Consider the following 14,344-nt stretch of genomic DNA (forward strand, 5'->3'; position numbering starts at 1 on the left):
TGAAACGACAGAACGCGGTTCGTAAGCTGTAAAGCACTGAACGGGTATCAGCTGTCCCCTTATTGTACCAGTCCTTGTTTAATTTAATTGAAGCCCAGGGCCACAAACCGCAGCGAACCTAACACGGACAGGGCGTGTCTGTAGGGAACAGCCTAGAGGTAGATCTTTTTTCCTTTGCGGAAAACGCAGGGCGCCGAGCTGCTGGGAGTTGTAGTCTTTGCGGCGGTCTCCACACACCTCGAGGAAAGAAAAGAACTACAACTCCCGTGACGCCGTGCGGGGACAGCCTCGCGCACCCTCCCGCCGGCGGGCGCCCCAAGACCAAACGGGAGGGGGCCTACGCGCACGACGGGGATTCACAAAGCGAGCCCTGAGGCGGAGCGCGTTGTGTTGGCCGTAGCGGCTGATCCAGAAAATGAGACGCGTGGGAGTGTGTGGGGGTTGTAACAAGGATAAAACACGTGGGAAAAGGCAAATTAAAAAATAAAAAGGGCTGTGCCCCAATTCCTCACCACCCCGCGGGTCCTAACTTGCACAGCTTGGGAGGCGTCGGAAGCGCGCTTCCCGGCTCGCGCCTCGGGTCTCGGAGGCTTAAGTCAGCGGGGGTGGGAAGGGGCGGGGCCAGCGGCGCGGGGGGCGGGGCCTAGAGTGGCGAGTGCGGCGGCCGCGGCGGGGCCACGACCTAGACATCTAGGACTGTTGTTGTTCTCTCGCGGTGGGACCGCCTCAGTCTGGTCGCCCAGAGAGACCAGGAGCTGGTCTAGTTCGGAGCGGAGCGACCGCGTCCCCCCTCTCTCCTGCTTCCCCAAAGCTGCGGCAGGAGCTGGCACAAACATCCTGCGGTTGGTCTCCGATGCCCTTCAGTGAGGAGGGGGCGTTGGGATCCTGGTGAGCGCACGTCAAGCCCCTCCAGCTACGTGTCTTCGCCGGCCCCCCAGGCCCGCACACCCAAGTCTGGCTGCCATGGCTGAAAACGCAGAGGGGGACCTGAACTCCAACCTACTCCACGCCCCCTATCACACCGGGGACCCTCAGCTAGACACGGCCATCGGGCAGTGGCTCCGTTGGGATAAGGTGGGTATCTGGTCAGCCCGGCATCCACCCCCTATCACTCCGGGGACCCTCAGCTAGACACGGCCATTGGGCAGTGGCTCCCTTGGGATAAGGTGGGTACCTGGTCAGCCCGGCATCCGCCCCCTACCCAGTGTACGCCCTTTCCCGTCCCCACCCGGTGCTCGGCAGACTGTGGGGGAGATGGCTCAGGCCATGCGGCAGCGGCTAGCGGAGCCGGGCGTTGCCACCCACCTATGCCTGGGCTGCCTCCCTGGGACCGTCTGAGCTGGGAAAGAACGCCTGTAGTCCCTTCCTTTTGCAGTGCGCGAAAGTGCAACCTCCCTTCCTCCCATCCTCCCCCCCTTCAAGTGTATGTCATCCCTCTTTCTCCAAAAAATAATAATAATAAATAATAATTAATCATCATCGTAAGCTATAGCCTTAATAGAGCTGTTGCCTTTCCCCTTTCTTCTCTATTGACTTCCTTCTCTGCAAATCTGAAAGTGGTTTTTTGCTCTGTCCTTGGACGCTATCTAACCGCTATCCTCTTTAGTTCTGGTCTGGTGTGTTTCCACCTTGCGTCGCTAGGTAGTCGCTGGTCTTTTATCGCTCCCTTGTATTCTCTAATATCACCTTTTGCTCTTGAGAAAGATAAGGGTTCTCTTTCTTTCTCTGGCCGGGAGTTATTTTATGGCAGTATCCTGTTCCAAAAATCATGTTTTCCAGATTTCATGTGATGCTCCTGATACAGAATTGTTTTTGCTTTACCCATTCCTCCTCTATTCCGCCCCCACCCCCTCCAAATTGTTGCAATGATTTCATCTTGGGCAGGCATATAGGATGGATATGTGAGAGCTAAAATTAAAATGCAGTTATTTCACTTGTAAGAGGCCCTTGGCTCCAACAGAGGAAGATAATCCAGGCTTTTGCTTTGTCGAATGCATTAAATGCATTTGTTGAAATAGAGAAGGCAACACATTTTAAATGGAATTAATAATACTGAATTAAAGAATTAGTGTGGTAATATGTGAAATCATGTTATTCAATTTCCTAAAGGATTATTAGCTTTCTTAAAAAGTTTTATTTTCACTCTGTTCAGTCATTCATGCATTCAGCAAAAAATATCCATTGAGTACTGGGTAGTGCTTCAGGGCCTTTTAGGTCCAGGGTATGCTGGTGGTGAGGCAGCTAGAAAGGGTTCCTGCCCTCGAAAAGCCTTCCGTCAGCAGATAAGGAAGACCAACAAATAAGCAATTATGAGTTATTTAGTATTACTTGATCATATGTATCTTGGACAGTCTAATCCTTCCTCTGGAGTCTAAACCAGTGCGGCTCAAACTTTGAAGTGCTTACAGATCACCTGGAGATCTTAAAATGCAGGTTGTGATTTAGGACACCTGGGGTGGGGCCTGAGCTTCTGCCTCATAATGAGCTCCCAAGTGATACCAATGCTGCTGGGCTGTGGACCACACTTTGAGTAGCAAGGCTCTAGAGTGTTCTGACTGAGATACTAGAGAGCTAACACCCTTTTTGTAGGATTTGAGCATATATATAAAAAATACATATGTATATACATATATATATTTTTTCAATCAAGTGTGAAAAATCTGTGGTATCCCATTAATTATCATAAGGATGTGCAAAATGCAAATAACTTTAAATCCATTTTGCCAGTATTTATTAATTGCCTGCTGTGAATATAGTTCCTTGTTGTGGAAGGATACAAAAGAAGTGAAGATTCAGAGATTGCTCTTCTGCTTTTAGTTCATTAGGGAGGAGGAAGCCTAATAGAAATAAAAGAGCTAAGGCTTAGCATACTGTGAAATGATATATACTACAAACTGACTGTATAAATATCTTCAGCAGGGATATCTAACTAAATTACAAATGAAAATTATCCTTATATGTTTAATATAGTTAATTGCTGTTGTTTAAAGCCATCTGCTGTCAGTAAATGGATGTGGTTGCACTTGTGTCTCCCTAAAGTGAAAGGAAGATTTATGAACTTCAAAGACACTTGTAGAATTCCAACACAATTTAATTTACTAGTAACTATTATGTATGTCATAGCCTTTGGCCCTTCAACAATAGTTTGTTTTTCATTGCCATGGGTGAAATCTTTTGTTCTCTTTAGGTGCCAGTTTTGACTACACTTTTCCTAATGGGTCTGTTGATTTGATTTTTTTAAAAAATATTACCTGAATAAGTTAATATTTATTAATTGTCCATGCTATACCTAGATATTGTTGGGGTATACTAAAATGTAAAAAGACTATGAAATACATATACATGTAAAAAGATAACGCAAGGGTGGTATTGGTGGCAATTAAATGGTTTATAGGCAGTCAGATTTTATAGTAGTTTAAAAGTAAGTGACCTGTGGACTGGGTAGCCAAGGAAGGCAATAAGAAGATGGGATGCATCTAAAAAGAATGAGGAGAGCCTTCATTGAAAGTGGAAGAGAAATTAATTTATATTTAAAGTGCCCTCTACATACAAGGCACTGGCTGAAAATCTGTGGGAGACACAAAGATGAACTAGATATGGATTGTATCTTCAAAGAAAATAGAAGGGAAAATAAAACAAAAGCTCACAAATATAATACAGGGAGCAAGTAACAAGTGCCTTTAACAGATAAATAGATTCAAATAAGTTTAATAATTATTTAATAAAAATAATATTTACTTAATTGATCCCTCTTTTAATGAGAAAAATACTTTTAATTAGTAAGCAAAGGTATATCTACTGTAGATGGATAGTGTAGGTAAGCTAGGCTATGATGTCCCAGGACACTGAAATGTAGAGTGCAGAAATGTAAAATAATAGATCAGATCAACAGCATTTATTGCATTACACGTGGATGGCATATGTGGTCTTCCAGCACAGAGAAACTGAGTTTAATACCTGATTAATACCTATTTATTTTTTTATAGTGAAAAAAAGAACCTACCAAATGCCCTGATTCTTGATGACTCTGGTGAGGCACATAGTACTAAGACATAAGTTGATCTAAAGGCAATTTGCTACCTGCCTAGGTCACCAGTATTGCTAGTTTTAGCCTTGGTGGGTGGTGTTCTTTGAAATCTCTTCATGAAAAAGGTGTTATCTGTGCTGACCCTTCAGAATTAATTAAAATTTAGACTTGTCAACATTGAGAGGAGGAATATTCCAAGTAGAGATAAAAACATTAATGTGTATACTTAGAACATTTGTTTCTGCTGTGGCTTAGGGTACATAGAGAGAAATTGTTGGAAAAGCATGTAGACCAGGTCATAGAAACGCATTAATATGTCGTTAGTAGCCTTGAGTAAATAAAGGTGTATGTAAGTGTCAAAAAGAAATTAGTGCAACAAGACAGGGTGTTTATTGGGGAGGTCCCAGGTACCCCTTCCTGTTTCTATGGAGTGGCATTCTGTTGTGCCGTTTAGTATAGTCCAGGATCTGACCCTTGGTTCCTATACCTTCAGACTAATTTATTAGTCTGTCTTGTCTCAGGATGGACTCACCCTGCTCAAGGTTACAGAAACTGATGTCTGAATTCAGAATGCTGTTTTATTAATTTATGGTACAGTTGTAATATAAATAGATTTGTCTCAGTCAAGCCATTTTCTAGATGCACCATAAGGGAAGTCAAAGAATCAGAAGAGTTTTAGTGATTGTGAAATCAAATCACAGGGAGTCAGATATATGGCATAAATGTTTAAGAGCATTAGCCTGTAATAAGTAAATGCATCAATCTCTATGATGGGACTGTCCTACCACTGGAATCCAACAAGTCTGTGGATCAAGGTGTTCCTCCTCCAGGCAATGCGCAGATGACTCTTCTACAGTGCTCTCCCCTTCTATCTTTTAGAGCTGACTAAGGCCCCCACTTCCTTCCTACTTCTTTCTTTCAAGGCTTTCATGCATTCTATCAAATTACAGACAAGTCTTGCTGGCCTAGAAGCCAGGTTCTCTTTAACATGACAACTCTCCCCTGTTTTTGATATGCTGTAAATTTTAACTTTTTGAAAAGTCTTATCAAAGATATTAAGCACTGGCCAAATTTGGGTGTGTGAATGTATGGGTGGGAAGTGGGACGGGACCCAGGGCAGAGCTGCTCAGCCAGCTGTAGCAGCAACAGCTACATACATATTGACAACAATGTGGAGGCAGGAATTGGCTGTGGTGTTTTGAGAAATAATGAGTAGAGTACTATGGTCTCAGAATGTAGGTCTATGTTGAGAAAGAGTAGAAGGTAAAGGTAAAGATAAGTTAGTTAGGTTAGTGTTATGAAATGCCTGAAAATAGAAATAAAAGACTTCATTCTAAAGTCAGTGATTTTCAAACATCTAACAATGAAAGTTTTTCAAGCAAAATATAGCCCAAATTTTTTAAAAAGTGGTGAATGAATTTCCTTTTAAATCATCATCGTGTAATGGAAAACACACCCATGAACCACCTCTACAAAGGTTGTCTAGTCCAGTTTCATTGTGCAGAGACCCAAAGAAGTTGTGGAAATTATCAGTTGTGGTGGGTAGAGCCTGGACGAGAACTTGGATCTGCCACCTAGTTCAATCCAATTTTTACAATACTGGTCTATATTACATTTTTTGTTCACATTTTTCTAGTACTTTACATAATTTGGCATTTAATCAATGAAGAGTGCTTATCACCTTATTAATTTTGGAAAATATTAGTGCTTATTACTTGAATTTATTTGTGTAGTGTTTCAAACCTTGATGATCTGAATCATTTGATATTCACAGCAACCGTATATGGTAGGCAGGCTAGGTAGTAATTACCCCCATTTTTATAAGTAAAGAAATTTAGTTTCAGACAAGGAAAACGACTTGCTCAAGGACATATGGTTTTTAAGTGGTACACTTGGTACTAAACCTAGGATATCTGACCTTTACTCTAGTTTTCTTATCGCTATACTAGACTCTGTAACCTGAATATTTAGTAAATGTTAGTGACATCATAAACCAAGTTTCAAGGACCTCATTAAAACCATTTTACTGACTTTTGTGAAAGCTGTGGTAGGCTGCAATATTCTGCAGAATAAATTGCCATGGAATATTTTTTAAAAGAGGTGAGTTTGCTGCTCAACAGTTGCTTTGGTTTCCTTGGCAACAACATTCTCCCTCTGTCCAAGAGATTTAGTACATATAAATAAGGGTTTGGAGATACACACACACACACACACACACACACACACACACACACACACACACACATTTTTTTTCTTTTTATTTCCAAATGTCTTACATTTGCTCTTCAGTTTCTATCATTTTATTTTTAAATTTACTTTTATTTATTTCAAAGAAATACATGCTTGTGATTTTTAAAAATTAGTACAAAGGGATTATAATGGAAAGCAGCTTTCCTAATTGCCTCTTCTCATCCTCAGTTTGCTCCTTAAAAGCCATTTTTAACTGTTTGTCTTTAGTTATTCTCATGACTACCATCAAAAGACTAAATAATATGCTAGTACCACTATTCCTTGATTTGTTTTGGATATTATCTGTCAAATACATACTATGAAAAATGAGAGCTCACTCACACTGTTCTCCACCCTACCTAAACTTTTTTTTTTAAGATTTTTTCCTTTGATGTGGACCATTTTTAAAGTCTTTATTGAATTTGTTACAATATTGCTTCTGTTTTATGTTTTGGTTTTTTGGCCACAAGGCATGTGGGATCTTAGCTCCCTGACCAGGGGTCAAACCCACACCCCCTGCACTGGAAGGCGAAGTCTTAACCACTGGACTGCCAGGGAAGTCCCCACCCTGCCTAAATTTCATTATGCCATTAGTTTTATTTATTCTTTTGAAAGCTTAAATAATGTAATCAGTGCTAACAAAGTCTCCAGAACAGTAAGCTTAGCTCACAAACACAGAGCTCCCAATTGGCCATTTTATTTGAGAAGACATTGGAACTGAGGTAAATAAGGGAAGATAAGAACTTAAAATCTTAAAACTAAGTTTAAAAAGATAATTATTCCATCAAACAAGGAAAGATGCTATGAAAAAGGAATAGGAAAGAAGAATGAGCTCTTGGGGGTTAAGGAAAAAAAAAAAACAACTGTATCCCTCCACCCCCTGCCAAATGCAATAGAAAATATAAAAGCGTAAGTTGAAGAAACCTATAGCAAAAGGAAATAGGAAATATGAGGGAAGCTGACATGAAGGAACTACCCCAGGAGTCCAGTGTAAAGAAATCCCAGATGACAACTGTGTACTAGTTTGACATTGGGCTTCAAAGAAATGTGTCTTGAAAAAGAATGCAATGTCTATGCCATAAATAATAAAAAGCTGGAAGATGTTAATGATAATGTTGAAGATGGCATGTTATTTCTGGCAACAGCAACATCAAAAAAAGAAAAACAGTTATCCACAGATGGAAGAAAGGGAGGAAGGGGAGGAGGGAGGGGGGGAGGAAGGAAGGAAAACAGACCTGAATAAGCAAGTTATGGTTCAAAACTGAAGAAAACTAAAACAGGGCATGATTTTGAACAATTAATTGATGGAGCTTAAGGAAAAAAAAAATCCATTTGATCTCAATACCTTCAGAAGACACAAGGTGGGCCTGGTGAGAAGGAAATTTTATCCAAGCCCACTACTAGGGTCTGTAGTGAACAATATTTAGATGATCTTAACCTGGTACTTAACATTATTTTCAATGTTGAGGATCAATCTGAAGACAAAACAGAAAATTTTAATTTTTTTTTGTGGTAAAAAACATAACATAAAATTTACCATCTTAACCATTTTTAAGTGTACAGTTCAATAGCATTAATCATATTCACATTTTTATGACACAGATCTCCAGAACTTTTTTATCTTGCAAATCTGAAACTCTATACCCATTAAAGAAGTCCCCTTACCTCCCCTCTCTCCAGCCCCAATACGAGATGTTAACAACAGGGAAAACGGGTTGGGTGGGAGGATTTATGGGAACTCCCTGTATTATCTGTTCAATTTTCTGTAAACCTAAAACTGTTCTAAAAATTAAAGTCCGTGAATTTAAAAAGTACTTATACTTGAAAGGGAAAGGATTCTTACTTGAAAGCACTTTCTTCTTTTCCACCTGAAAATTTCAAAATACGTAGACTGGCTACTTCTGCTTTTTATTTGGGGGTCTTCTTTGCCCTGTTTTATCTTTCATAAAGGTTTTTTGTTTAGTTCCCTTAAGTTTTCTACAAGCCCATTAGAAGTCTATTTGGATGTATCTTTAATCTGGAATTATTTTTTCCCCATCTCTTCCTTTCCTCCTATTTGAAAAATCAGAGAGCCTGAAGAAGCTAATGAAAAGGAATTTATCTTTATTTGGTTCTTCCGTATTGTACTTATAAGATACATTAAATTAACCATAGAATGTAAATGTTATATTCCACTAGCTCCGATTTTCATGGTCCCTCCCCGGATAATCTAAATTTGATTTCTTTTATCTATCTTTGTGGAAAGACAGTATGTTTTGCTTATTTGGTTGTTTTTACCTATTTCATATTTCATATGTTTAGAAACACTTTTCCCCCAAATAAAAGGTTGGTTAGTAATTTAGTGTAGATTTTACTAAAGGAGTATTTTTTTCATAAGTCACTTACTCTCTACATTATTGCTAATTAGTACTGAGGCTGCTGCCCTCTGGTGTTGGGAGTTAATGGAGAAAATGATTAATGCTGGTGGAAAGAATAAACAGACAGGTAGTGTATCCAATTCTGCATGGGATCTTTTATACCAAATAATTTAATGAGCACTATACCTTACCAACAAAACTATGAAAATGGTCTTACTGAATGCCCAAAAGAATATGAAAATTACAATGTAAATGAAAAATACTATGCTTCTCAGATACAAAGTCATCTTAGCTTTCGGCTCACCAGACTTAACCTTGTTAGAAGATCTCTTCAGTGTAAGTGGTAGTTTTGTTTTGTGGTTTCTGCTTCAGAATTTTCTCATGTCATTTTCCCTCTGAAATATTTCATTATTCATGTAGGTAAAAACTATACATAAACCTAAATGCCCACCAATAGGGGAAAGGATAAATAAACTAGAACACTGCGACATTTGAAAAGAATACACATATCTACATGTATTGAGAGTACCTCCAAGATTTATTGAATGAAATGAGCAAGTTCCAGAGCATCGTGTACAATTTGATACCATATATATAAAATAAAAAGATAAAGCAAAACTACATTTCTGTAAGTATGTAGATGTAGGTAAAGGTCTGGAAAGATACATCACATACAGTATTGGCTCCCCTAAAAGAGGGGTCTGGGAATGATAATAGTCAAAGATCTCTATAGCTTTATTTGTGTTATTAGTATTTTTTAAAACAAGGAAAGTTTATTGATGTACTTATAGTTAATAATTAAAAGTAAAAATTCAAATATGAACAAAGAACAATTCAGTGGTCAACTGTCTGGCACTGGTTTCTAAGAGCAATAGGAGTTCAAAGTCAGGAAGACTTTTTGTAAGAAGTAGAATTTGAGCTGGGCCTTGAAGGTTAAGTAGGATAGGAATAGATGGTGGATATGGGAGCAGAAAATTTAGAGTGGGAGAAATAGAATAATAAAATAGAATGAAACTGATCACGGAAATGAAACTCAACAGGGGACATGCAAGAACAATGAAGAGATTTTTTTTTAATTGAGGTATAGTTGATTTATAGTATTATATTAGTTTCAGGTGTGAAACAGTGATTCAAAATTTTTATAGATTATACTCCATTTAAAGTTATTATAAAACATTGGGTATATTCCATGTGCTGTACAATATATCCTTGTAGCTTATTTATTTTACACATAGTAGTTTGTACCTCTTAATCCCCTGCCTCTATTTTGCCCCTCCTCCCTTTCCTCTCCCCATAGTTTTTTCTCTATATCTGTGAGTCTGTTTCTGTTTTGTTATATTCATCAGTTTGTTTTATTTTTTGTATTCCACATATAAGTGATTACATACAGTATTTGTCTTTCTCTGTCTGACTTACTTCACTAAGCACAGTACCCTCCAGGTCCATCCATGTTGTTGCAAATGGCAAAATTTCATTATTTTGGGGACTTTCCTGGTGGCGCAGTGGTTAAGAATCTGCCTGCCAATGCAGGGAACATGGGTTCGAGCCCTGGTCTGGGAAGATCCCACATGCCGCGGAGCAGCTAAGCCCATGCACCACAACTACTGAGGCTGTACTCTAGAGCCCACGAGCCACAACTACTGAGCCTACGTGCCACAACTACTGAAGCCCGCGCACCTAGAACCCGTGCTCCGCAACAAGAGAAGCCACCGCAATGAGAAGCCCACGCACCGCAATGAAGAGTAGCCCCTGCTCGCTGCAACTAGAGAAAGCCTGCGCTCAGCAACAAAGACCCAACACAGCCATAAATAAATAAATTTATTTTTAAAATTTCATCATTGTGTGTGTGTATTGCATCTTCTTTATCCATCTGTTGATGGACACTTGGGTTGCTTCCATAGCTTGGCTATTGTAAATAATGCTGCTATGAACATTGGGATGCATGTATCTTTTCGAATTAGTGTTTTCGTTTTTTTCAGACATGTACCCAGGAGTGGAATTGTGGGATCATACAGTAGTTCTTTTTTTTTTTTTTGAGGAACCTCCTTAATGTTTTCCCTAAGTGGCTGTACCAATTTACATTCCCACTAACAGTGTAGGAAGGTTCCCTTTTCTCCATACCCTATCCAGCATTTATTGTTTGTGGACTTTTAAAAGATGGCCATTCTGACCGATGTGAGATGAACCTGATTGTAGTTTGGGTTTGCATTTCTCTAATAATTAGCAATGTTGAATATCTCTTCATGTGCCTGTTGGCCATCTGTATGTTTTCTTTTTTTTTTTTAATTAATTAATTTATTTTTGTCTGCAGTGGGTCTTCGTTGCTGTGTGCGGGCTTTCTCTAGTTGGGGTGAGCGGGGGCTACTCTTCGTTGTGGTGCACGGGCTTCTCATTGCGGTGGCTTCTCTCGTTGAGGAGCACGGGCTCTAGGTGTGCCGCCTTCAGTAGTTGTGGCACGCAGCCTCAGTAGTTGTGGCACGCAGGCTCAGTAGTTGTGGCTTGCGGGCTGTAGAGCGCAGGTTCAGTAGTTGCAGCGCACAGGCTTAGTTGCTCCGCGGCATGTGGATCTTCACCGACCAGGGCTCGAACCCATGTTCCCTGCATTGGCAGATTCTTAACCACAGCACCACCAGGGAAGTCCCTGTATGTTTTCTTTGGAAAAATAACTATTCAGGTCTTCTGCCCATTTTTTAAATGGGTTTTGTTTTTTTTTATATTGAGTTGTATGAGCTGATTATATATTTAGGATATTAACCCCTTAATGGTCATATCATTTGCAAATATTTTCTCTCATTCGGTAGGTTGTTTTTTCATTTTATTGATGGCTTCCTTTGCTGTGCAAAAGCTTTTAAGTTTAATTAGGTCCCATTTGTTTATTTTTGCTTTTGTTTCCTCTGCCATAAGAGACAGATCCAAAAAAATATTGCTACGATTATGTCAAAGAGTGTTTTATGTTTTGTTCTAGGAGTTTTATGGTTTCCTGTCTTACATTTAGGTCTTTAGTCCATTTTAGCTTATTTTTGTATATGGTGTAAGAAAATGTTCTAATTTCATTCTTTTACGTGTAGCTGTCCAGTTTTCCCAGCACACTGATTGAATAGACTGTCCTTTCCCCATTGTATATTCTTGCCTTCTTTTTTTATTTTTTTTTAAACATCTTTATTGAAGTATAATTGCCTTACAATGGTGTGTTAGCTTCTGCTTTATAACAAAGTGAATCAGTTATACACATACAATATGTTCCCATATCTCTTCCCTCTTGCATCTCCCACCCTCCCCATCCCACCCCTCTAGGTGGTCACAAAGCACCGAGCTGATCTCCCTGTGCTATGTTCTTGCCTTCTTTTTCATAGATTAACTGACCATATATGAAGAGATTTTTTAAAAACTCAGGTAGAGCACATGTGTTAGGCTCTTGTGGCGATTAAGAATAGGTGAAGGAAAACTAGTATTTATTGAATGCCAATATGCCAAACATGGTACTAGATGCTTTCATATAAAAAGTCTTTTTAAATCCTTCCAAGGATTGTATGAGGTAGTAATTACCATTTTTTTTAACCTACACACAAACTCAGAGAAATGGAGAGAGTATTTGAATCCAAAAAGGTTTTGAACTCCTCTGCCCTTTGAGATCTGATCCCACCCTTCCTAACCTTTACATTTGATGTAATCAGAATTGGACTTTATTGTGGGCTCTTGGTTGATTAATCTGGCTACAGTATGTAATCAGGATGAGATGGTTTAGAGTAGCGGAGGGTAGCCTGGAGACTCTTCTAGAAATATAGATATAAAAGTTTTATATTAGGATGCTTATAGAATCTTACAAGAAAATTAAGGAAGAAATAATGAGACTTATTAATAAATTGATTTCTGTCTTCTTTTTTAAAAACACAGAGAATGGTAAACAGTTCCCATTTTGTTAAATCACAGCATTTTGCTAACTTTAAATCAGCTCTCCTTTTTAAAGAAATAAATTATAAAATCAGTTTAAATTTCTGTGTCTACTTCTCTGATCCCATTCTTCTCCCTTCCTCCTTTCCCCAAAGTAACTAAGGCATATTTAGGAATACTAGGGTTTTGTCTAAATTTCCTGTTTCGTTAAAAAATAGCTTTGTTTTTCTTTTCTCTTTTTAAAAATTATTTATTTATTTATTTACTTATTTATTTTATTTATTTATTTTGGCTGTGCCGGGTCTTAGTTGCAGCATGCAGGCTCTTAGTTTGCAGCATGCAGACTTCTTAGTTGCGGCATGTGGACTCTTAGTTGCAGCATGCAGACTCTTAGTTGCAGCATGCATGCGGGATCTAGTTCCCCAACAAGGGATCAAACCCGGGCCCCCTGCACTGGGAGCTCGGAGTCTTACCCACTGGACCGCCAGGGAAGTCCCTGTTTTTCAATTAAATAAAGATAACCCTGGAGGTTAAACAGCTCCTTTAAAAAAAAAAATCCGTAGTCAAAACTATTTCAATGCCTGAAAACACTCAAATCAAAATTGAAGTATTACATTTCTTATAATATATGCTTCGTATATAACTTTTGAAAATATGGATACTATTAACTTATCCCTAAATAGTACACTGTAAGATTTTGAGAAGCTATAGTTCTTTAAAAAAAAAAGTCAACAATAACATAATATGTCAAATACAGCCTAAGATGTTCTCTAAATAGAAATGTCACATTTTACAAAGATAGTAATCAGTTATATTTGTGGTTTCTGTAAAATTAGATTCATACTTACATAAAATAAATTACTTAAACGTCCTCTCCTCCAAATATCAAGGAACTTTTACATAATTAAGAAGGAAATCTTAACAGTAAAAGAGTTGACATTATATCACAACCCACACTGACATGAATTTATTTTTTGTAATTTGCATATCCTTTTTAAAAAAAACTCTGTTTTATAAAGCCACTGAGAAGTCAAGCATTTTTCAAGTATTGTATTTTTTTTCTTTTTTTTGTGGGGGTGGGGGTGGGAGGGCGTGCTGCGTGGCATGTGGGATCCTAGTTCTCCCACCAGGGACCAAACCTGTGCCCCCTGCAGTGGAAGCACAGAGTCCTAACCACTGGTCCGCCAGGGAAGTCCCCCAAGTATTGTATTTTTAACATTAAATTACATTTTCCATATGTTTCATAAAGGGAAAGGAAAAAACCGTCCAATATTGTTTGTCATTAATTCATACTTTATAAGGTAAAACACTATGCATCTGTACTTATCCATTTTCCTCTGCTCCAACATCAGTTTTAGAGCTTTTCTATATACTTTTTTAAAAATCAGGCTTATTGAAGTATAATTTACATTTACGTAATTGACAGTAAATTTCATCCTTTTAAGTGTTCAATTTAAAGAGTTTTAACAAGTGTAAATAGTTGCATAACCAACACCACAATCAAGACATAGAGCATTTCTATCTTGCAGAAAGTTGCCTCATGTCCTTTTGTAGTGGATCCCATCACTCCAGCCCCTGGCAACCACTGATCTAATTTAAGACCAGTAGTTGTTTTTAATTGGGGTGTAATTCACATAACATAAAATTATAAAAGTCACCACTTTAAAGTATCTAATTCAAGGGGTTCTAGTATATTCAAAAAGTTATGCAATCACCACTAATTTCAGAACATTTTAATCACCTTAAAAAGAAACTCTATACCCGTAATTAATAGTCACTCCTCTCTTCTCCTAACTCCTAACAACCACTAATCTGCTTTCTGTCTCCATGGATTTGCCTG

At 38.7% G+C, this 14,344-nt stretch overlaps 1 protein-coding gene across 1 annotated transcript in view; it reads left to right on the plus strand.

Annotated features, from left to right (window-relative positions):
• The first annotated feature begins 666 nt into the window (after positions 1 to 666).
• The window catches only part of PGM2L1 (phosphoglucomutase 2 like 1), a 75,312-nt gene continuing 61,634 nt past the window's right edge, over positions 667 to 14,344 (plus strand). Inside the window, exon 1 of the mRNA XM_036861830.1 lies at positions 667 to 1,074. Coding sequence (XP_036717725.1) covers positions 964 to 1,074 — 111 coding nt within the window. The 5' untranslated portion in view covers positions 667 to 963. The remainder of the gene's footprint in view (positions 1,075 to 14,344) is intronic.

The sequence above is a fragment of the Balaenoptera musculus genome, chromosome 8 (genome assembly GCF_009873245.2).
Source record: "Balaenoptera musculus isolate JJ_BM4_2016_0621 chromosome 8, mBalMus1.pri.v3, whole genome shotgun sequence".
NCBI classification, from domain to species: Eukaryota; Metazoa; Chordata; class Mammalia; order Artiodactyla; family Balaenopteridae; genus Balaenoptera; species Balaenoptera musculus.